Consider the following 25,986-nt stretch of genomic DNA (forward strand, 5'->3'; position numbering starts at 1 on the left):
TAATTTTTCACAACTGTCTCTCAGTGTGATGTAATCTATGCCTCAGTCACTATAAACCAACCTACATGACAGGGTTAGCTCTGTGAGAAGGACTTAGAGGGAAGGAGAAAGAGACCGAAGGCAGAAAACATATGGCACAGAACCCAGATTTTAGTGAGAAGAAGCTCTAAAAGTGTCAAACCTTTCTTTAACTTCCTTTCTTCCAATTCTAAAATAATTTGATTAAAACTAAAGAAGCACAGTTATATTTTAGGCGTGCTGCTATTTCATTTGCCCTTAAAACTAAGCACTTATTTATTGTACCAGTAGGTGTCAGTGTAGGTATTTTAAATTTCTGGAACAGTTTTCAGTAAGTGAATACAAATAAACTTAGATAAACGGGGCACCACATTTTTGGACACAGAATTCAAAGTTGCAAAAAATTCTTTGTTTCTCCTGGCATATATTAAAATTAATATCAAATATTCTTCATAATAACAGAGAACTTTAGAAAACCAAGCTGACATATATTAGACACACAGGCCTTGGTGATGACAGTATGCTGATTAACGAATTGGAGTGTAAGTTTTGCAGAATCTATTTTATTATAAAGTTATGCTTCATTTTTATATATCAGAATCTATGCAGAGAAACACTACTATGTAAACTCTGAAAAGAACAGTGTTGTAGGTTAGATCACACAGCAAAGTAAATACTACGTTCATGAAGTGACCAGTGAACTACTTACCTGATATTCCTGGTGTCCAGAGGGACAGTCCTCGCTTCCCTTTTTCCAGGGCCACTGAAGTAGAGAGACTTGCCATCATTAAGTGTTCCACAGCCTGTTCCAACCTGGCCTCCGGTTATCTTGTACCACAGTGGGCTGAGCTTCCCCTCAAACCTATCGAACATCTCACTGTGATTAGGGACAATAGACACACAGGTTCCTTGTGCAGCTTCCGAGAAAAGAAATACAGAGGAGACAGGTTTTGTCAAAATCATGAAACATTAGAAGGTACATTAGTGTGTGGGCAAAGGAGACTTTGTCATAGGTGTTGGGGGAAAGAAACCACATCAAAATTTAAACCTCAGTCATCTGCCTGAAATACAGTCATCATTGCTATCATCAAAACAGTATTCTGCTTCTATTATTTTAAATTTTTAAACACAAACACAGAGGGAACCACACAGTTTCATGATTTTTGTTAACCAGAGGATTTGTGTAAACTGAGATATAAGATTTTGTCCACAAATAAAATTTGCTCATTTGTTGTCCTTGTATTAGAGGATCAATATGGGGAGTTTATCCCAGATTTAAGGAAAAAACACCCTGAAACTACGAGTGACAGCACTTTCTACAGAAGGCCTGTAACAACATATGTTTGTCTTTGGTCACGCGCCAGATGAAGAGCAGAACACTGAAAAGCTGGGAAGGATCCTTTGAAGTTAATTCCAGGAAAAATTCTATAAAAAGATTACGAAGCTTATAATATTTTCTCCCATTTTACTCTTTAATCTCAGCTTCCTTTTTACTTTTGCTTGTAGCAACATCTCAGGGTGATTATGGTCAAAAAATACTTCTCTTGTTAAGTTTTTGTTTGGCAGTCTTGCATTTATCGTTTCACAAGTTGACTTTTACTTTAAATGTATAAAATTACACTTTGTATAAAAGCAACGTAAAGAGCACAGGAAGCCTAATGCTTAAGAGTTTGGCTGCCAGGGATTAAAGCTGAGCTGTAGCAACTCTTAGCTGTGTGACCTTGGGACAGTTACTGTGTGTCTTTGTGTCTGTTTCCTTCAGTGTAAACAGGGACAATGACAGTACTATGTTGTAGGGTTATTTGTTGCATGAATTAAATGAGGTGAAATAAAAAACACCTACTGTAGTGCTTGGCATGAAGTAGGGACTCAAGTAATGTTAATTATTACCACTATTATTAGTAAATGAATATACTTAAGGGATGAAATACATGTTATCATGCTTTTCCTTCTTAGGCAGCTCAAAACTACAAAATATCTCGATACCTCATTTGCCTAGGTTACAAATTTCTATAATTTTAGGACTTAAGAATAAATACTTAAGAATATATTTCCTTGGAAGAAGTATCATGACATATAGTACTGAGAGATGAATATTTTCCAAACAAATCATCAGACATGTCTACAGCCTTACCGGTGTACCCCAGGTCACAGAAACACACCCCTGAAACGCAGTCCCCATGGCCACTGCAGTAACTGGGACAAGGCTCTGATATGTATACGCCATCCAAGCCAAAAGGAGGCACGTTCTTCTGGGAGCTGCTCTCCTGGATCCATCGGAATCTGGTCTTACTGTTGGGAAAAACAGCACATGTGTTTCTGGTACCAATATCTCATACCAAAGCACTGAAATACAGAACAGTTCAGAAAAACTCAAGAGATATATATTTATTTGGGAGTCATGTTCACTTGATTGGACACTTAACCTTTAAAAGGGTCTCAAATCTTTATCAAAACTTCTTGATATTTTCTTCAACATAAATGTTTAAATATCAGGAGGATTTCAGATAAAGAAGATTCTGATGGCCAGAAACATAGTTTTTTTTCTTTTTCTTGCATATTTTAAGAGGATATTTGGGAGTCTTTGAAACCATCAAATAGAATGTACTTTGTTAGAACAAATAAGGGGACTATGGCTCTGCCATTTGCATGATTCTGGTAGGAAAGAGTCAAGTTTGTACTGACAGCTATATTCTCACCTGTTGCCTTCCTTGTCTTCTTCACTTCTCATCTTGAAGTCTCCAAGATGCTTATTCTACAAACTTAGCAACCAGCTGGGCTGCCAACGAACACTGGTAACTGACAACAAACAAAAGAGGGACCTGGTCCCAGTGCTTCAAAACCCTGGAACACCAGTGGCCTGGGCTACTGTCCAGTCCTATTTCCCTCATAAGTTTTGAGGCTGCCAAACTAAAACTTGTCCCAGTTGCTTTCTAATATTTCCAATCCTTTCAACACATCTCTTTTCCTTTCAAATACATGGAAACCCACCTACATCTATAACTTCATAACAAGAAAACATCTCTTCCTTCTCGGTTCTACTAACATTAAAGAGGGAAGATAGATTAGACTATCTAAATACCAATTAATTATGTTGCCATTATTTATAGATTTTTGAGTGAATTCAGTCTCTAAGTAAAGAAGAGTAAAGAATCTTAAAGATTAATGAAGATTATCAAGGATAATTGTAGATAAAGATGGTTCCTTTTCTCCTCTATTATTATGAAAATAATATAGCAGTATCAGAGTACATTTCTTTCTGGCTCTTCAAATAACTATGGTAATTTGGCAACGCCGAATCATAACCCTGCCTTTTTTCTTCATTATTTTAAGTTATCTACATTTGGCAAATTTACAAATGTAGCCAACAATGTTGTTTACTAGGTTTAAAAAGTTTTTCAGTGATTAATTTCTATTAATGCAAGTCTTAACACATTTTTCAATGTGTCATAAGGAAGGTGAATGCATGTTTTATTTCCTTTGAAGTTAATTCAAAATGTATCAGTCTTATTTTTTAAGGCAAAAGACAACGGAATTGAAGATTAGCAAAACAAAGCAAAACCAAAAAATGAAAAGAAAAAAGAAAGTACAGTTGTAAAGCCATGGGCTTTAGGAAAACTCTTCCCAATGGAGTTATAATATTATTTAGCCTGTGAAGATATTTTTCCTTTCAAAGGAAATAAATGGAATTGGTGAAAGGCATCTTTTGCCAATTGTTTGTAATAAAATGGTAAGGCCTCTGTGCCCCTTCCAAAAGATAGGCTGTACATCCATAATAAAAAAGAAACACGTCAATTCCCTGGTAGAAGTCTTTTTAAATTAAAGTCACATTTGCCTTTTCTGTTTAAGTTTCTATAATAGAACCCAGAGAAACATGGATCTATAATTTCTGCCCCTCAGAAAGCAAAATTCCCCTTTGTCCTGCATGTTTCAGATAAGGTAGTAGAAGATAACACACTTTCTCTCTACTCCTTTCCCAATTGTCATCTTTGCTCAGAGGATGCCTGCGTGACTTGGAGAATCAGTTTCTACCCCTGTCCTTCAGCCCACCACACTTCAGAGGGGTGTTGCATCTGCCACTTAAACCAGGAAGGTAAGCGCCTGTGTACCGGCTTGTCTTGTGATGTGTGGTGGTGGAGCAGACATTGGGCAGAATATTAAGCAGCTGAGTTTCTAGCCCTTCCCAGAGATGCTGACTTTCTGCATTTGGCACAGAGAGCCAAGAGCAGACTGAGTGGCGGTATGGTTGGGGATGAGGGTCAGCAGGGAGGTACCAGCGCATATTTACCACCACCATGTCCCTCCTCTGTAGGCAAGAACCAAGAGAATTAACACGAGCACAAACTGTTCCTTTGAGAAAATCAGCTTTGAATTATTTGTAAAAGAACAATGTTCTAGTAACTATTATACCAGACCACCTGACCTGCCTCTTGAGAAATCTGTATGCAGGTCAGGAAGCAACAGTTAGAACTGGACATGGAACAACAGACTGGTTCCAAATAGGAAAAGGAGTACGTCAAGGCTGTATATTGTCACCCTGCTTATTTAACTTACATGCAGAGTACATCATGAGAAACGCTGGGCTGGAAGAAGCACAAGCTGGAATCAAGATTGCCGGGAGAAATATCAATAAACTCAGAGTTGCAGATGACACCACCCTTATGGCAGAGAGTGAAGAGGAACTGAAAAGCCTCTTGATGAAAGTGAAAGAGGAGAGTGAAAAAGTTGGCTTAAAGCTTAACATTCAGAAAACTAAGATCATGGCATCTGGTCCCATCACCTCATGGGAAATAGATGGGGTGACAGTGGAAACAGTGTGAGACTTTAATTTTTTAGGCCCCAAAATCACTGCAGATGGTGACTGCAGCCATGAAATTAAAAGACGCTTACTCCTTGGAAGAAAAGTTATGACCAACCTAGATAGCATATTAAAAAGCAGAGACATTACTTTGCCAACAAAGGTCCGTCTGGTCAAGGCTATGGTTTTCCAGTAGTCATGTATGGATGTGAGAGTTGGACTGTGAAGAAAGCTGAGCACTGAAAAATTGATGCTTTTGAACTGTGGTGTTGGAGAAGACTCTTGAGCGTCCCTTGGACTGCAAGGAGATCCAACCAGTCTATCCTTAAGGAGATCAGTCCTGGGTGTTCATTGGAAGGACTGATGCTGAAGCTGAAACTCCAGCACTTCGGCCACCTCATGCGAAGAGTTGACTCATTGGAAAAGACCCTGATGCTGGGAGGGATTGGGTTCAGGAGGAGAAGGGGACGACAGAGGATGAGATGGCTGGATGGCATCCCCGACTCGATGAGCATTAGTTTGAATAAACTCCGGGAGTTGATGATGGACAGGGAGGCCTGGCATGCTGTGATTCATGGGATTGCAAAGAGTCGGACATGACTGAGCGACTGAACTGAACTGATAGGCATGTTGCTTTGCAGCAAAATAGTTCCAAATTTTAACAATTTTCACTTATAATTCTCAGCTTTCCAACACTGCATTTGGAGATATCTGAGTTTAACATACTGCAGAAGAAACAATAGCTCATTCGCTTGGGTTGAAGCAGTAACATATTTACTATTCTGTAGTAGAGAGCTCTCCATCACAAATGCCATCCCGAGCAAGTTGGATAGTATTCAAACAAACCAGGAAGCCAGATTCTAATGAACAAGATTTTGCCTTCCAAAAGCTGAGGTCTAACAAAATATTGATAAATTGGAAGCCTCAAAATATTGGCTCATTTTGTGATAATAAGGACAGTCTTTTCTTATTTCTCAGATGTGGCTTTACCAACTGGGCGATTCTACTCAGCATCAAACGAACTGCAGTTTCAGATTCAACTCTATATTATCTGGCTTTGGGGTATCACACCAGCATTGTGTTCCTTGGCTCCTGATTCTATGGACTACTTTCAAAGCGATGTCTTCCAACATCCTGGTATTCTAGTCACGGCAGCAAATATTTACCCCTTATGCTCCCCAGCTTCATGACATGTTTCACATGTCTATTTGGAAAAGGTAAGGTTGGGCCACAGTTTCAGAAAACCAGAAAAGGTCAGTTTTCATTCCAATCCCAAAGAAAGGCAAAGACAAAGAATGCTCAAACTACCACACAATTGCACTCATCTCACACACTAGTAAAGTAATGCTCAAAATTCTCCAAGCCAGGCTTCAGCAATATGTGAACCATGAACTTCCAGATGTTCAAGCTGGGTTTAGAAAAGGCAGAGGAACAGAGATCAAACTGCCAACATCTGTTGGATTCTCAAAAAATCAAGAGAGCTCCAGAAAAACATCTATTTCTGTTTTATTGACTATGCCAAAGCCTATGACTGTGTGGATCACAGCACTGTAGAAAATTTTTAAAGAAATGGGAATACCAGACCACCTGAACTGCCTCTTGAGAAATCTGTATGCAGGTCAGGAAGCAACAGTTAGAATTGGTCATGGAACAACAGACTGGTTCCAAATTGGGAAAGGACTATGTCAAGGCTGTATATTGTCACTATGTTTATTTAACTTATATGCAGAGTACACCACGTGAAAGGCCAGGCTGGATGAAGCACAAGCTGGAATCAAGATTGCTGGGAGAAATATCAATAACCTCAGATATGCAGATGACACCTCCGTCATGGCAGAAAGTGAAGAAGAACTAAAGAGCCTCTTGATGAAAGTGAAAGAGGAGAGTGAAAAAGTTGGCTTAAAACTCAACATTCAGAAGACTAAGATCATGGCATCTGGTTCCATCACTTCATGGCAAATAGATGGGGAAACAGTGGAATCAGTGACAGACTTTTTTTTGGGGGGCTACAAAATCACTGCACATGGTGACTGCAGCCATGAAATTAAAAGACGCTTGCTCCTTGGAAGAAAAGTTATGACCAACCTAGACAGCTTATTAAAAAGCAGAGACATTACTTTGCCAACAAAGGTCCGTCTAGTCAAGGCTATGGTTTTTCCAGTTAGTCATGTATGGATATGAGAGTTGGACTATAAAGAAAGCTGAACACCGAAGAATTGATGCTTTTGAACTGTGGTGTTGGAGAAGACTCTTGAGAGTCCCTTGGACTGCAAGGAGATCCAACCAGTCCATCCTAAAGGAAATCAGTCCTGAGTGTTCACTGAAAAGACTGATGCTGAAGCTGAAACTCCAATACTTTGGCCACCTGATGTGAAGAACTGACTCATTTGAAAAGACCCTCATGCTGAGAAAGACTGAAGGCAGAAGGAGAAGGGGATGACAGAGGATGAGATGGTTGGATGGCATCACTGACTCAATGGACATGAGTTTGAGTAAACTCCGGGAGTTAGTGACAGACAGGGAGTGCTTCAGTCCATGGTGTCGCAAAGAGTTGTACACGACTGAGCAACTGAAGTGAACAGTTTCAGAAAAACATGGGGAGAGAATGGCAGTGGTGGGGGTTAGGATTACAAGGGCTGCAATGTTACAATGCCCAGTTTGAGATGGGCAATAAGCAGGATGAAAGGGCTATTTAGCTCCAAAGGCAGATATGTCCTTATGGAAAAGGAAAGATGTCTCAGAGGATGAAGCCTATAGAGTAGAACAAACAGCTGAGAAGAACAAAAAATTAGGGAACTACTCACCAGTAGCAGAATTGTCAAACTTTCTGATCCTGGACATTGCTAGTAGAGAAGGGACCCTAGTAACAGCTCTCTTGTTGGCTTTCAGAATTCTGGTGAACCAGTGGTTGCTATGTGCTTCCCATTCTTTTCCTTTTCCTGAGTGGGCAGTGTTTATTATATTGTTATATATATTATTATTATATTATGTTTATCTTATCTTACTGTTGTATGTTGGGTAGGGGTGGGGTAGATAACTCTTTTTTTTTTCCTTTTCAGTTCCTAGATCTGTGAGTCATATCCAGGGAACCTTGACATGAGACAAGTGACTTAGAGCCTGATGCTATGATGGGACAAGCCTTTGAGGGTCTTGGGAGGAACATGAGTATGTTTTCATGGGGAACAGATGTGAATCAGAGGGCTAGGACAAACTATGTTAGGTTGTTACAACAATGCCTGGTAGCTCAGTTGGTAAAGAATCTGCCTGCATTGCAGGAGATTCCAGTTTGAATCCTGGGTTGGGAAGATCTTCTGGAGAATGGATAGGCTACCCACTCCAGTATTCTTGGGCTTCCCTGGTGGTTCAGCTGTTGTTAAGAATCCGCCTGCAATGCAGGAGACCTGGGTTCGATCCCTGGGTTGGGAAGATCCCCTGGAGAAGGGAAAGGCTACCCACTCCAGTATTCTGGCCTAGAGAAATCCATGAGCTGTATAATTCATGGGGTCACAAAGAGTTGGACACAACTGAGTAATTTTCACTTTCACGTGGATCACATCACCTTATGTATATCTTCTATAAGGTTTTTCTGCACGTCCTATCAAAAAGAGGAGTCTGTTTTCTCACTCTCTGTATCTAGACTTGCCTTGTGACTTGCTTTGATCCCTAGGGTGTGGCAGTAAGACAGGGTCAGGCAGCCTCTACTTTGTTTTTTTCTAAGGCTGAAACCACCCAACTGTGGATATTGTTATGAATGCTGGGGTGGATACTGGGATGAAAACCACAGAGAGAGAAAGGTCCTACTAATTTCAGACACTAGTCAACCTACAAATTGAACAAAGCTACATTATAAAGCTCGGAGAGACGAGCAGAAGAACTACCCAATCAATTCCATAAAACCATGAGAAATAATAAGCCACTGCTGTCTTAAGCCACTATGTTTTGGAGAGGAATGTTGCACAGCAATAGGCAACTGTAAAAATATTATCCTAGGCTCTACTGAGGGATATAAAAAAGGACTAATGATAGTTTTTAAAAAGTAATGCACCTATGCATTCCTCATCATTTTCCTTCCACTGGTTGAGAGGTAACAAGGTCTGGAATAGCTGCCTTGGATCCAGAGATATAAGTTGTGTGTTCAGAATGGCAGAGATACCCTGTCAGTTCTGAACTGCTCACCTTTGGACTATTATGCAGTAAAGAATGGATTTCTATCTTGTTTAAGCCTTGTTAAGCATCTGAATTTATTTTGCTTTTATAGTAGCTGGACTTGTATCCTAATTAAAGCATAACGCAAGTCAAATTATTAAATTTCACTAAAGAAGGTCAACTCATCAACTCTGGCACAAACCAAGTCATCTGAGTCTCTTTGATACACAACAAAGTACATTGGCATGTAGAGACAAAAAAAATTACTTATAAGTTGATCTTAGATCCAATGACTGATGAATTCTTTCTTGAAATAGTTGGCATTTAAAGATTATGCTCCAAAGTTTAGTAGATTACCACAGAAACTTATATATCCTGACCACACAAGTTTCTTACCTATCTGAGACGTCTGTATACTGAAATCTATGGTGCAGTTTCTGAAGGTATGCATATCTAATTAACAAGGGAGGCAGAGAACACAACCAGGATATCCAGCTAGATGTAAATCTGGTGATCAATTAGGTGAAAGATGATAGACAGAATGGTCTCTACAAACATTATAAATAAACCACTCCCATAGATTCTTAGCTTTTATCATTCGGTCAGTCAGGATGAGATAGGTTATGCTGATGTAACATGCAGCCCCCAGTCTCAGTGGGTTAACCCAACAAAAGTTTATTTCTGGCTTATGCTATATGTTCAGTATAGGTTGTAAGAAAGTCTGCTGATTGCAGAAATTCAAGGACCCAGACTGATGTAAGCTTCATCACAAAAGGTGCTTTCATGAAACAGTTAAGATTGGCAAAACACACATGGACTCAAAGTCATGTGTTTCATTTCCACTCACATTTCATTAGGCAATGCCTAACTTTACATTGTGTGGAGAAAGTATAGTCCTACCATATTCTAGGAAAAAAGTAAGGCTGGAAATAATGCTTAATGGCATTAATGAGTAGCTCAACCTCTATATTAAGTTACATCACCAGCAGTACAAATAGACCTATTATATCATCTCAGTTCTGCACAGAAATGCTTTGACTGAGTCACAATTGAATATTATGTTCTAGGATTCAATTAAAAAGTGTCCACTTGAAGAATGCTTCTTTATCTTTTGAAAAATTATAGTTAAGATACTGATCTTGATGTTACCTACTCCACCCAACACAAAGATATATATACACAATACAACTATATTTTAGAAAAAAGTACACTTAATTTTTTTAATCAGAATGTATATATTTTCTTTCTTCTTATTCAACAATGAGAACCAAATGACCCTATCTCCTGACCTCTCACACTTTGTCCTAGTTGCCAGGAAGCTAAAAGTTAAACTTGTTGACGTATTACAAAAACTAATTTGCTTCAAGTTCTTAATCCATTTAGCTCATGTTTCTGTCAATTGATTTAAAATCTTTTTCTCTATTGTATTAATATTTATCTTAATGATGAGATATCTCAAATAGTCTATTCCAGAAGGCATTAAGTTAGAAAAAAGTCATGACATAGTGAAAGTCTGTTACATAATGCTTTATAACTCACTTAGCTTTTAAACATCTTCTGGTTAGTGATGTAATCCCAGTGCCCAGGACAGAACCTGGCACAGGTAGGTGGCTCAATAAGCATTTGTCGAATGAATGAATGGATGAGCAAGTTAGTAAACTTTTTCACAAATGTGTGTGTCATTTTCGTAAGAGCCATTACTTGGATAGATACTGCTAGAGGTTATGAATTCTCTTAGGTTATTGAGATACATGAAATGAAGATACTGAGATAAATTATGCTCCTTAGACATGGCAACTATGGCACATGGTAAGAATGGGCACTTTACCTGGATGCAAGAGACCTTGGAATAACAATGGTGATTCTTGTCCATTCTTCAAAGTCCCCCGTGTGGTACATGGTTGGTTCACTCAGTTCTCTGGAGTTTCCTTCGCATCCCTTGCCTGCGGAAGCTGGGTAACAGCCTTCTTTTACCAGAAACCAGGACATTCCAGCATCATGAGAGTACTGAAGAAGAACTGGGGCAGCACTGCTGAATTGATTGGCACACGCAATGTTCAGCTGTTAAAAAGAAAGACAGAATTACACAGGCTTTGGTTTCAAGACATCATTTAACAAATTAGATGCTACAGCAGTCAGGGTTCTTTCTACTGAGTTTGCACAAATTTACAATGATAAGACATGCAGCTCTCCAACCAAGGCCCTTTCACAGGGTCTGGAAATCTCTGTAAAAGCAATAGGTGCTATATCTTCTTCTTGGATTGATCCTTTGATCATTATGTAGTGTCCTTCTTTGTCTCTTTTCACAGCCTTTATTTTTTATTTTTATTTTTGCTTTTCTTTATTTTTTCATTTATTTTTATTAGTTGGAGGCTAATTACTTTACATTATTGTAGTGGGATCGGGATGGGGAATACATGTAAATCCATGGCTGATTCATGTCAATGTATGACAAAAACCACAGCCTTTATTTTAAAGTCTATTTTATCTGATATGAGTATTGCGACTCCTGCTTTCTTTTGGTCTCCGTTTGCGTGAAATATTTTTTTCCAGCCTTTCACTTATGTGTCCCTTGTTTTGAGGTGGGTCTCTTATAGACAGCATATATAGGGGTCTTGTTTTTTTTATCCATTCAGACAGTCTTTGTCCTTTGGTTGGGGCATTCAACCCATTGACATTTAAGGTAATTATTGATAGGTATGGTCCCGTTGCCATTTACTTTGTTGTTTTGGGTTCATGTTTATACAACATTTCTGTGTTTCCTGTCTAGAGAAGATCCTTTAGCATTTGTTGAAGAGCTGGCTTAGTGGTGCTGAATTCTCTCAGCTTTTGCTTGTCTGTAAAGCTTTTGAATTCTCCTTCATATCTGAATGAGATCCTTGCTGGGTACAGTAATCTAGGTTGTAGGTTATTCTCTTTCATTACTTTAAGTATGTCCTGCCATTCCCTTCTGGCCTGAAGGGTTTCTATTGATAGATCAGCTGTTATCCTTATGGGAATCCCTTTGTGTGTTATTTGTTGTTTCTCCCTTGCTGCTTTTAATATTTGTTCTTTGTTAATTTGATTAATATGTGTCTTGGGGTGTTTCACCTTGGGTTTATCCTGTTTGGGACTCTCTGGGTTTCTTGGACCTGTGTAACTATTTCCTTCCCCATTTTAGGGAAGTTTTCAGCTATTATCTCCTCGAGTATCTTCTCATGGCCTTTCTTTTTGTCTTCTTCTTCTGGGACTCTTATGATTCAAATGTTGGGGCGTTTCACATTGTCCCAGAGGTCCCTGAAGTTGTCCTCATTTCTTTTGATTCTTTTTTCTTTTTTCCTCTCTGCTTCATTTATTTCCACCATTTTATCTTCTACCTCACTTATCCTATCTTCTGTCTCCGTTATTCTACTCTTGGTTCCCTCCAGAGTGTTTTTGATCTCATTTATTGCATTATTCATTTTTAATTGACTCTTTTCTATTTCTTCTAGGTCCTTATTAAACATTTCTTGCATCTTCTCAATCTTTGTCTCCAGGCTATTTATCTGTAACTCCATTTTGTTTTCAAGATTTTGGATCATTTTTATTATCATTATTCTAAATTCTTTTTCAGGTAGATTCCCTATCTCCTCCTCTTTTCTTTGACTTGGTGGCCATTTTTCATGTTCCTTTACCTGTTGGGTATTTCTCTGCCTTTTCATCTTGTTTAGATTGCTGTGTCTGGAGTGGGCTTTCTGTATTCTGGTGGTCTGTGGTTCCTTTTTATTGTGGAGGTTTCACCTAGTGGGTGGGGTTGGACGATTGGCTTGTCAAGGTTTCCTGGTTAGGGAAGCTTGCGTTGGTGTTCTGGTGCATGGAATTGGATTTCTTCTCTCTGGAGTGCAATGGAGTGTCCATTTGAGATGGGTCTATGTGTTAGGTGTGATTTTGGGCAGCCTGTATGTTGACGCTCACGCCTATGTTCCTGCATTGCTGGAGAATTTGCATGGTATGTCTTGCTCTGGAACTTATTGGCTCTTGGGTGGTGGTTGGTTTCAGTGTAGGTATGGAGGCTTTTGGATGGTCTCTTATTACTTAATGTTCCCTATAGCCAGGAGTTTTCTGGTGTTCTCAGGTTTTGGGCTTAAGTCTCCTGCCTCTGGATTTCAGTTTTATTCTTCCAGTAGTCTCAAGACTTCTCTAACTATACAGCACTGATAATAAAACTTCTAGGTTAATGGTGAAAAGATTCTCCACCATGAGGGACACCCAGAGAGGTTCACAGAGTTACATGAAGAAGAGGACAGGGAGACCAATCAAAAAATGGGACAAAGAACTAGAGAGACATTTCTCCAAAGAGGACATACAGATGGCTAACAAACACATGAAAAGATGCTCAACATCACTCATTATTAGAGAAATGCAAATCAAAACCACAATGAGGTACCATTACACGCCAGTCAGGATGGCTGCTATCCAAAAGTCTACGAGCAATAAATGCTGGAGAGGGTGTGGAGAAAAGGGAACCCTCTTACACTGTTGGTGGGAATGCAAACTAGTACAGCCGCTATGGAGAACAGTGTGGAGATCTCTTAAAAAACTGGAAATAAAACTGCCATATGACCCAGCAATCCCACTAATGGGCATACACACTGAGGAAACCAGATCTGAAAGAGACACGTGCACCCCAATGTTCATCGCAGCACTGTTTATAATAGCCAGGACATGGAAGCAAACTAGATGTCCATCAGCAGATGAATGGATAAGGAAGCTGTGGTACATATACACCACAGAATATTACTCAGCCATGAAAAAATTCATTTGAATCAGTTCTAATGAGATGGATGAAACTGGAGCCCATTATACAGAGTGAAGTAAGCCAGAAAGATAAAGACCAATACAGTATACTAACACATATATATAGAATTTAGAAAGATGGTAATGATAACCTTATATGCAAAACAGAAAAAGAGACGCAGATGTACAGAACAGCCTTTTGGACTTTGTGGGAGAAGGCGAGGGTGGGATGTTTAGAGAGAACAGCATCGAAACATGTATATTATCTATGGTGAAACAGATCACCAGCCCAGGTTGGATGCATGAGACAAGTGCTCGGGCCTGGTGCACTGGGAAGACCTAGAGGGATCGGGTAGAGAGGGAGGTGGGAGGGGGGATTGGGATGGGGAATACATGTAACTCCATGGCTGATTCATGTCAATGTATGACAAAACCCACTACAATATTGTAAAGTAATTAGCCTCCAACTAATAAAAATAAATGAAAAAAAAAAAAAAAAAAGCAATAGGTGCTTTTCAATAGAAAGCAGGACCAGGTGCCCATTTTGTAGACTTCTTGAGATTATAGGAGAGAAGAGAGAGCATAGATGTGATCAGAGTCTTGGACAAAAGATGAGAAGCCAAGAAACTGTTTTCTTTTCCTTTCCCAGACTGAGGATACAAACAGAGGGAAGCATATAATAGAGAGCTGTCCTCTTTAGAACATGAAGGTCACTGAAGCTGTCCTCTGCTTTCAGGGGGACAGGCATCTTTACTCTGTTTTCTTACAAAAGCTCAGTAAGAAATCACTGTCAATTTATATGGAAGAATTAAATTTCTGTCACAGCATCAAACAAGCAACATAATCCAGAAATAAAACCATTGCTCTTCTATGCAGTTGTGGAGATGATTGTCATCACAGGATTAAAAATATTCAAAAAATTGTAAAAAATGCAACCTATATCACAATGCTATAGCACAACCATTAAAAAAATAAATTTATTTATTTTTGGTTGTGCTGGGTCTTCGTTGCTGCGTGGGCTTTTCTCTAGTTGCGGTGAGCAGGGCTTTCTCTCTAGGTGTGGTGCCCAGGTTTCTCACTGAAGTGGCTTCTCTTATTGTGGAGCACAGACTATGGGCTGGAGGGATGCTTCAGTAGTTGCAACACGTGGGCTCAGTAGTTGTGGCTTCTGGGCTCTAGAGCACAGGCTAAATAGTTGTGGTGCACAGGATTAACTGCTCCGAGGCATGTGGATCTTCCTGGATCAGAGATTGAGCCCGTGTCTCCTACATTGTCGTGTGTGTATGTTAGTCACTCAGTTGTATCCAACTCTTTGCGACCCCATGGACTCTAGCCCCCCCAGGCTTCTCTGTCCTTGGAATTCTCCAGGCAAGAATACTGGAGCGAGCTGCCATTTCCTTCTCCAGGACTGGCAGGCAGATTCTTTACCACTGAGCCACCAGGGAAGCCCATAGCACAAACATTTTTTTCTGTTTTCTCTTCTAATCTTTATAAGGAAGCATACCAATATCTAGGAGTAGTATTAATGAATCAAAATGTAGAAACTGTGAATTTCCTATTTATATGTGTTCATTTTTAATCACTTAGATTCAAATAAATCAGTTTTACACAGCACTGAATGTTACTAAAGCTTTGGACAGTTTCTTTCTAAATTAATAAATATGTAAACGATTGTATTACTGTTTTAGTTTATATTTTTTAAAAATTGTAAATGTCAAACTCTTCCTGAAATTTAATCACATGCTGTCTTAGATCACACGATCTATTCATATGTTATTTCATTTGTTGGTTGGAGCCATCATAGGATTGTATAAGGCTTTATAACTAAGAATAGTCAAATTTTATAGAAAAAATAGAAGAACTCAAGAGAATATAATCATGACCAAAAAATAAAGGATGAAGGAAAGATGGGCCCCTAGGCAAATAAAATTGGGTCAGAGCTCAAGAGGTCAACCAGCTCATCCTTGTGACTGTAAAGTAGCTTGAGTCAGTCAGTCAAAAATGGGAAGAACACATATTTTCTTTAATTCCATGCTCCAAGCTAGAAAGCATCTCAGAAGGATTTATAATACGGCTAGGGGCAATTTTATTGTGATTCATTTATTCAAGTTTACATAGTTAAATGTCAAGAAAATAAAGACTTGACCCTCTAAGATGCAAGATCACCTCTTGTAACATAAACCCTTTTATTACATTACTTAGTTAGCATAGCCTTTGGCTGGCCTGTGGTGAGAGGAGTCACACTGGGCACACATAGTTAGCTTTCTGTCTTAGACTTATGGCTAAAGTAGGTAAGTCAATGGAGCTTTCAGTTCTGTGACAAGTTTGTGATTTTATTCTTTACGGACCATTTGGCCTGCTTCTTAACTGCTGATGTTTTCTAGAATTCAATTCTTGGCTTTCTTACCTTTTTACTCCATACAAGCTCCCTAATCTCATTCACAATCATAATTTCAGATTCCTTCTGAATCCCTATGACTCCCAGATACTCTCAGGCTCTCCGAACAATGTACATAGCTGCTTCTTGTCTGTTTGTCTTTCAGCAATCCATGAGCATTTGTGCTCAGTCATGTTTGACTCTTTGCAACCCCATGGACTGTAGTTTGCCAGGCTCCATTGTCCATGGGATTTCCCAGGCAAGAATGCTGGAATGGGTTGCCAATTCCTTCTCCAGGGGATCCTTTCAACCCAGGGATCGAATCTGCATCTCCTGTCTTGGCAGGTGGATTCTTTTACCACTGAACCACCTGGGAAACCCTTAGCAATCCACAGGAATCCCTAAATCCCCAGGTCCAAGTCTTCTCATCATCCACCACCCTAAAACAAATCCTCCTATTCCTGAATTTCTGATTTCAGTGACTAGAGCCAGAAATATGGGAGTCGTTCTAGAATCCATTCTATCACCCAGTAGGTTACCCAAACCTGTTGACTGTGCACCTTTAACATCTTTCAGACCCATCTACTTATAGTCCCAGGCTATGCTTTAGTCTGGCCTCCTCATTTCTTATTTTGATGACTTCTCTAGCATTGTCACTTTACTCAAAATACACTCAGCAATCTGAGCACATCTGTCTGCCTCTTCCACTATCTCACAGGTCCAAGTTCCCATTATCTATTACTTGGATCACTGAAATAATTGTCTGGCCAGTCTTTTTATCTCTGCCTTTGACTCTGCCAGTGTACTCCCAACTCAGTTAACCTGCGTGATTTTTTAAAAGTCTAAGTCAGAGTATGTCACTCTTCTAGCTATTTTATGTAGTGTAGGTACAGTGTTAGTCACTCAGTCATATCTGACCCTATAGACCGTAGCCTACCAGGCTCCTCTGTCCATGGAATTCTCCAAGCAAGAATACTGGAGCAGGTTACCAGTCCCTTTTCCAGGGGCTCTTCCCAAACCAGGGATGAAACCCAAGTCTCCTGCATTGCAGGCGGATTCTTTATTATCTGAGTCACCAGGGAAGCCCATTTCATGTAGAGCAGAAGTCAAAGTCTGATCTTTTTTTTTCTGCCAGTCTCCCCTTCCTCACTTTGCTTTAGTCACAGTGTGTCCTTGTGGTTTCTTGAACTTTTCCAAGCACATTCTTACTTTAAGGCATTTGTACTTTTTGTTCTCTCTGTTCTCTTTTGTTTTTTCTTTGTCAAACTCTCTATTCCTAGTTATTTTCATAGCCTAAAAATAAGCCTGGAGCATAGTAGAGGTTTTATAAATATTTGCTGAATAAATGAATGAATTTACTTGTTGATTCCAGTGTTTCCTCCTGTCAAGTCAATAGAATGATCCTTCTAAAACACAGGTCTGATTCTCACATTCAATGGATTAAACATCTTCCATGACTCATTGCTCTTGGATTAATATCTAAGTGACTTAGTGTATCATATAAAGCCCATTAGAATCAACCTTATCTTACCTCTATGGCAGGTACTCCAAACTCAAATTTCCAACGTTTCCATTCTCATTTGCACTTTCCTGTATTTTCACATAGTTGCACATTCTGTTCTAACTGAAATTTCCCACCCCCTCCATTTTGCAGTCTGCTACGTCTCTGTATTTCCAGAAACTTCCTATTTCAACTCATCCATCTATCCATTTAACTGACAGATAATTTTGGAGTACCTGCCACATGCCAGGAACCATGTCAGGTACTCCCACAGCATCAGAGCCTCTTTCTACCACAGCACTCCAGTGACTCTACTGCAACTGCTCACTTTTCTAGCTCACTTGCTAGTTTCTAAACTCCTTGAGGGCTTGGCTACATTTCTCATCTCTGTATTCCTAGCACTTAATGTTGACACAAGGCAGGCAGTCATCAAAACTTAACCAGCACTGTACCTTTTTGGACAAATAACATCAAGTTCTGATTACAGATTCCAAATATACATTAACAATTCCTAAATGACTCATATTACCTGCCTATTATCAACTGATAGCTACAAATCAACAATTTCTGCTGGTGTGATTCGAGAATTGAGACTTTTCTTAGGCATTTTGCATTATGTTTTGAAACATTTAATAATGTTTTCTCTATTTCGATTTTCAGAATCTAATACCTTCAGAATACCACCTTGCAGAGTTCAACACCTACACTATCATGATTTTGTGGTTAATTAATTAGAAAAAGTGCCAGGTGAGAAACTGCATACTATTCTGACAATGTATTGCCATTGCTGTTATTTTGCTCCCATTTTAGGCAGTACCAACAAATTAATATAGTTGTACACCGTTATTAATGGTTTTTCATGGCAATTTAGCATCAAAATCTAAACAGAGAAGAATAACATTTCACTAATCATCTTATTTATGACTCACTGCCTTGTTTACAGACCTCTGGAAATTATATTTGAAGAGCTTCCCATAAACATCTGATCTCTTTAATAATTCCATTTGTAAATTATTTAGCATCTGCATCCTGCCATTATGTAAGGACCATGTAGTTGTGCTGGATCATTAAAAATGCATTACTCTCGACCCCAGAATTCACCAATGGGATTTTATTATAAACACAATGAAATTTTGATTAGGGTTTTGAAAAAAGAGCTTGTCAAAGTAAATACTTGCTATCCATGTTGACATGTTATCACAGCACTGAAAAATAAGCAGCTTTTAAGAGAACAGTGATAATTAAAGTAAAAATTTATTGAATCAAAGGAAAAGAAATTGTTTGAAAACCCCATAGTAAAAACATAAAATTACTTGCAAGTTTAAAAAGTACTAGTAAGCTGAAAAGGAGAACGTATCCATTACCATCCAAAAGCATGGGATTCATTAAGTCACAATCAGATTGAAATCCTCAAAGTAATCTTTCTTTTTAATTCTGATAGAGTTCCATGAGCACTTAAAGAAATACAATGACACAGCCACTTCTGGGGCTCATTAAAAACTGACAAGCTGTTTTCCTTATGGGTAAAGCTAAAAGGCTATGCCATTCCAAGACTGATGGAAACTGTTTGTTCAGATGAGTTCCTTCACTAACAGAAATATAAACATTTTGTGTTCTTTGTGAATTTCATTCACAAATCTGGAAGATGGTTGCTCCTTAATCTGCAAGAAGTTTATGCATAAATACCTTGAATTGCAGCACATATCCAGGTTTCAGAGTCAAATCTCGAGTTACTGCAAATCGGTCCCCATCTGATTTTCCAAACACCATGGCTGATGGCGTGGCAGAGCAGAAAGTTTCATTTTTAACCATTCCTTCATTAGCTAACATCAGCCACACACTCATTTGATTCATAGGGTAATCAAAAGCTGGTTTCTCATAAAAGTTCTAATAGAAACAATACAAACAACACAGAAAGGCAATTTGATAGCTCTGAAAAGAAGAAAGGAATTTTCAGTTTGTGACATGCTACTATTTGTATTACCATGTACTATTTGTATTACCATGTACTATTTGTGTTACATAAGAAAATAAACCAGACTCTCAAACTGTTTTTTAAACTTCCATGAAGTTTTTCTCCTGATTATTTAACAACTGAAAATATTTTGCCACTATATATCTAATTATTTTATAAACAAACTAATAATCACGCTTAATGAATTGGCCAAACTTTCTAGTCTTTTCTTACATTTTTTAACATCTAAATAATCTGTGAAAGAGTAGCATAGAGAGGTAAAAAAAAAATTAGTGCAAACACATAAAACCAAACTACACGTTCAAGTGTCAAGCACTAAATCCTTGGAGGAGTCAGTAATCCCATCCTCTTTTACAATTCTATGTCGTCCTGGAGTTCAGACATAATGAGAAATACCTGAGGTAAAGTTGGATTGACAACTGGGATGATCTGTTTTTGTTTCTCGGACAGAATGATGATGTCGTCAACTGCCCACTGGTCATAGTCCTCCCCCGAAAACACAGGCTGCCACCAGCGGAACCTGGTGCAGGGGGTCTTGGCAGCAGCTGGTAACTCAAGATAGACAAATCTGCATAAAAGCAAATCATTTAGTGCCAGGAAAGGAAAAACTTTGTTTTTCTTAGCAGCTGTTAAAATAACACTGGTAGCAACAAGAGAAAGTTTAGTTTTGCTTGATCTCTTGGTATTTTTGAGAAATTTCTCAGTTTAGACACATTAGACAAGAGGTTTAAAGTTGTAAGCAAGTTTAGTCTTGGTACTGGTTTCTCCATTTGTTATCGTATCTTTTGGAGGCAGATATTTCAACTAAGTTTGATTAACTGAACAATGTCTTTTGACTACCACGGCAATGGTCATAACATTTCTAAAGAAATCCTTAGAAAAAACTGCTCCCTTGTACATTATTGCATTAAAATAGCATTATTTTTTTTCAAAACAGTTCTTACTTTATTGAGGGAAAATATAAATAACCAGTAAAAATGAAACATAAATCAACCATAATCTACCACATGAGACTGGCCTCTGCTAACAGTTTGCTGTATACCATTCAAGCATGTATTCTTTTACACAGGTGAGATATATGTATAATTTTGTATCTTACAGTTAAAAAATTAACATTATATCATGAGCACATCCTCATGTCAGTAAACTTAGTTAAGATCATTTTACCATTTATATAATTTTTCATCACACAGATGTGCTACTATTTATCTCACCTTTCCTTATAAATAATTCTGTGATGAAAATCTATGCATATAGTTTTATGTACACCTCAGTTTATTTCTTTAGGGAAGATTCTTCAAAATGGAATTACCAGGCCAAATAAAATGGTCATGTTTAAGGCTCTTGATTTTTCCAAAAATCCAAAGGATTTTTCCAAAATTCCTTCCGAATAATGGCATGCAGGATGACATGAGAGCACCTGTCTTGCTGCTCCATGTGGAAAGAGTATTTTGTATTATTAAAAACTGACCATCTGACTATTGAAAAATGGTATCATTTTTATTGCAAGAGAGGTTGGATATTAACTGTATTTTATTAAACATAGGTCTTTCTTGTTTTGTAACATCTACTCATTCCTTTTACCTATTTTTCTACTGGATCTTAGTGTTTTTCTTGATAATTTGTATGAGCTCTTTACAGGAACACTGATCTTCTATTTCTCATACTTGTTGCAAATATTTTCTCAGTTTATTATTTTTTATTTTTTTCTATTTCCTTGGAAACGGATGTGTTATATGAGTGTTAATTCTTCTACTGAATTTATGCATAGAAAGTTTAAGTCTTTTCCCAAGATCATATAGTAATCTTAAATGTTTAAATCTTTAACCAGTCTTTAACATTATCATCTGAGATGTTAGATGACAATCTATATAGATATTTCCCCCCAAGAGCCTACCCATTTTTTTCTAACACAATTTGATTGAATGACCATTTCTTGATCATTGATAATTGATGTGTTTTTTTTTTTCATATATAAGTTTGTATGTATATCTGAGTTAATTTCTGGGTCATTTGACTCGATTGTTCTATCTATGCACTGGTATCATTCCACTTTAATTATGTAGGTTATACAATATATTATAATATCGTGTAGGATATCCCTCTATATTTAACCAAAAGTTTAAACTATTTTTGTCAGTTTATATTTCTAGACATAAAGTTACAAAAAAATACCACTAAGACTTTGGTTGTAATAGTATAAAATATAAATTAAGAGGTATCTTCATATCATAATGTTCAGTTTTCCTATCCAAGGATGCTCTATTATTTTCCATTTATTTGTTCACTTTTATATATTTGAAAGAAGTTTTGAAGTTTTATTAAAATTTTCTTTACAGAGATTCTCAGTATTGTTAAACTTATTCCTTATATTTATTTATGTATTTTCCATCATGGGGTCTTCTGATAGCTTCCAACTCAGAATCTCTTGACCATTTTAGTGTCATAGAACTCTTCGAAAATGTGGTGAGATAGTTAGGACCTAAAGAAAAATTCCCTTAAATAAAAATGGAATATATCTGAAATTTAAGAAAACTATTGAATTTTTGTTTGTCTATATAGTAATCTTCTTACTTTACTGAATTCTCAGTAATTTCCAGATTGACAATGCTATTCCTTAGAAAAAAATACTTTGAATAATTCCAAATTGTTTAAATCAGTTGGCCCCATTATCAATTCCCTTTTTACGGTATAGTGGGAACTTCGCCAAGCTCCATCTTCCACCTACCATTACTGAGTCTCTCCCTGGATGTTATTATTTTCATTAGACCCAGTTGGCTTTATCTGGTTTCTGCTTCTCCCCTGTGTGCATTAGAATTGATGCTTTTGGTTGGTCTCTCTCCATATCTAATTGTGTTATATCATGGAGAGTTCTCTCTCCTTGAAATGACTCAATGTTTTAAACAACAGCAACATCACCCCTACCCTTCCTGAAACCACTGGAAGGCAATCAGAGCTGGTTACCTGGGTTTGCTGAAGTCTGAGAAGTACATTTCTGCCAGCAGGTGCCACTGGATGCCCCCGTTGTTGCTGTACTGGAGGAGGACACCCTCCTCTCTGCTGTCAGGCTTGTTGCACGCAGGACTCTCTCCACCGATCTGGATGTAGAACTGGACAAAGTCCACCCAGGAAGTATCTAGATCCCAGCTCACCAACTGTCTTTTCCCAGCCTTTCCAAAGAACAGAGAAACCATAGATCCAATTATCTGGGAGCAATTTGTTGTTTCAGTTTCAAATTTGTTTGAGCATCCTGGCTCTATGTGAAGTTGATCATGTTCTCCTTTATTGTTGAGAGGAGCAAGTTATGTTATTTAACTGTTCCTGGATACATTCTATTAGTATCCAGAACTTGATTATGAGACCCCTGAGAATGGCTAATTACACCAAAGAGTATTCAAAAGTCTTTAATAACAAAGCAAAACTCATTTTAATTAAAACACTTCCAGTATTCCCTTTGTAAATCTCTTCCAGGCGGAGTCATGGAGCAGAAAGATCAAATACATACTTTGAAATCAGTTGGAGCTGGGTTTGAATCTCAGCCCATGATTCATGCTGTCCTCTAGCTGTGTGACCTTTCTGAGCGTTTATTTTCCTCAGAAGTACAACATGGGTACTAATACCTTCCGCATAGGGTGTTGTGACAAGTAGATGAAATAACATGCTACATAACTTGCCTAGCACATGGCATGCTTTCTTGAGGGAATAGTCTCTGCATACACATGCCTTGACCCTATTCCTACCTGGGAACTGATGTGAAACAGGTTAAGACAGAAACTTCTGAACAGGGAGTACTGAAGTCTCTTGGGCTCCCAGTCAGTCAACCTGTCTGTCTCTCTTGGAAACAGAGAAGGTGGGAGGGATCACTAAATAAGTTTTTGCACCCACTAAATTTTCTCTTTGTGTCTTAAAAATGTTAAAAAACTTCTTCAAATCCGGTAACTTGCTTCCTTTGTTTAGTGCCACAGGAAGTGCCCCTGCCTGTCACAGTTCTATTGCAAGGTAGTAGACACAAATTGACAAGCTTGTCATTTGTCTGTAAATGGTTTCATGCTAACAGGATTGAAAAAAAGTTTTCTGATAAGATTCTTTCACCCAAATCAAATCTGCCAAAGCTAATCCATGGCTTGCACTGATTGGTCCTGGAGAGTTTTCAGAAGTTCAATTAAGCTGGGAAGAAAATCTGAGATAGGATACACAGTATAGAGCAAAGCATCCCTCACACTTATAATTTAAACTCTACTCTAATCCACTAAGTTAATTAAGAAAGGGTTTCAGTTATTAGAAGTCACAGGGGAAATACTTGGTGATAATTATGGGAGTACACAGTTACCGATAAACCTAAAGCCAACTAAGAGATCCCAAAATAGACAAGGGTGCCAGCAAAAAGAAATTAAGGTTAATCCTGAGACAGGAACTCGTCTTCTGGAACTCTCAATTTTATGTACATATTAGAAGAAATCTTAAAAGTAATATGCATTTTCAGCATATTAGATGTGTCTTTCATTTTTCTTCCTATTGACTTGACATATTGTTAAGTATGAAACATCTCAGAGATTACTATAATCTCACCTAGAATTTTCATGCCTCAGGATCAGTACAGGAAAAATGATTTTGAGAAGAATCTAGCTGGTTAATTCCCACCCAGCAAAGTTCTATGAAAACCCTGGCATGTGGAAATGAGCCAGAAGATAAAGATCTAAGGTGAGGAGAAGTATAAAAATCCAGCTATCATAATTAGATGGTTGGAATGATTACCTATTGCAAAATTCACAGAATAGTGTTGTTTTTCCAGGAGACTATGGTATTACTCTATAATGGTTCTGAAAGTATTTTGTGGGATTTTTGTAAATGGTGAAAAATATCATATAAATGCTTGGTGTGGCACTGAAGATGTTTTTTCTAGAGTAGCACAAATCAATTTCTTTTGTTCAGTGACCTGAAATGATGAACATTGTTTTAAAGGGGGTAAAAAAGAAAAAAGAAATGGCTCATGGCAAACCATTCTGTCAGAACTTAGAATCTGATGTAACACACAGTTTGTAGTTTTTTTCCTATCATTCTATGATCAATGTATTTATGTATATGTGTAGATATGTGTGACCTATATTTTGGTCACCTGATGCAAAGAGCCAACTCTTTTGAAAAGACCCTGATGGTGGGAAAGATTGAAGGCAGAAGAGGGCATCAGAGGATGAGATGGCTGGATGGCATCACAGATGCAATGGACAAGAACTTGGGCAAACTCCGGGGGATGGGGAGGGACAGGGAGGCCTGGTGTGCTGCAGTCCATGGGGTCACGAAGAGTCAAGACACGACTAGGTGACCGAACAACAACAAGGAGCATTTATATCTATCTATCTATCTATGTATACATAGGCATGTAATGTGAGAGTATGTGTGTTCAGATAATAGATTAAGGATTTTCTCATTGCTGGAGAGTAGAAAATATGTCCAATATTCCCTGACATTCTAGGTTAAAATGTCTTTAGGGTTTACATAATATAATACAAAATTTAAAGGCAATGTCTTTAAAATCTTGAGCCTTTATAATAAAACCTCTAAAACACTTTACAAAACTTTATGTTTTGTCTTCCATTAAAGTCGTCTTTTCAGATGTTCAAGCTTGATTTAGAAAAGGCAGAGGAACCAGAGATCAAATTGTCAACGTCCACTGGATCACTGAAAAAACAAGAGAGTTCCAGAAAAACATCTACATCTGCTGTATTGACTATGCAAAAGCCTTTGACTATGTGGATAACAATAAACTGTGGAAAATTCGAAAAGAGATGGGAATACCAGACCACCTTATCCAGCTCCTGAGAAATCTGTATGCAGGTCAAGAAGCAACAGCTAGAACTGGATATGGAACAATAAACTGGTTCCAAATCAGGAAAGGAGTACATCAAGGCTATATATTGTCACCCTGCTTATTTAACTTATATGCAGAGTACATCATGAGAAACGCTGGGCTGGAGGAAGCACAAGCTAGAATCAAGATTGTCAGGAGAAATATCAATAACCTCAGATACACAGATGACATCACCCTTATGGCAGAAAGCGAAGAAGAACTAAAGAGCCTCTTGATAAAAGTGAAAGAAGAGAGTGAAAAAGTTGGCTTAAAACTCAACATTCAAAAAATGAAGATCATGGCATCTAGTCCAATCACTTCATGGCAACTAGATGGGGAAACAAAAGGAAACAGTGACAGACTTTATTTTCTTGGGCTCCAAAATCACTGCAGATGGTGACTGCAGCCATGAAATTAAAAGACGCTTACTCCTTGAAAGGAAAGTTATGACCAACCTAGACAGCATATTAAAAAGCACAGACATTACTTTGACAACAAACATCTGTCTAGTTTTTTGAGGAGTCATGTATGGATGTATGGTTTTTTGGATGTGAGAGTTGGACTATAA

The 25,986-nt window shown here is 38.1% G+C and overlaps 1 protein-coding gene across 4 annotated transcripts in view; it reads right to left on the reverse strand.

Annotated features, from left to right (window-relative positions):
• The window catches only part of RELN (reelin), a 527,544-nt gene that overhangs the window by 97,756 nt on the left and 403,802 nt on the right, over nt 1–25,986 (reverse strand). For all 4 annotated transcript variants that reach the window (XM_043872741.1, XM_043872740.1, XM_043872739.1 and 1 more), the window contains 6 exons: nt 22,535–22,740; nt 19,967–20,138; nt 19,282–19,482; nt 10,791–11,023; nt 2,153–2,310; nt 728–935 (listed from right to left, as the gene is read on the reverse strand). In XM_043872741.1, coding sequence (XP_043728676.1) covers nt 728–935; nt 2,153–2,310; nt 10,791–11,023; nt 19,282–19,482; nt 19,967–20,138; nt 22,535–22,740 — 1,178 coding nt within the window. The remainder of the gene's footprint in view (nt 1–727; nt 936–2,152; nt 2,311–10,790; nt 11,024–19,281; nt 19,483–19,966; nt 20,139–22,534; nt 22,741–25,986) is intronic.

Source organism: Cervus elaphus, chromosome 18 (assembly GCF_910594005.1).
Source record: "Cervus elaphus chromosome 18, mCerEla1.1, whole genome shotgun sequence".
Classification (NCBI taxonomy): Eukaryota; Metazoa; Chordata; class Mammalia; order Artiodactyla; family Cervidae; genus Cervus; species Cervus elaphus.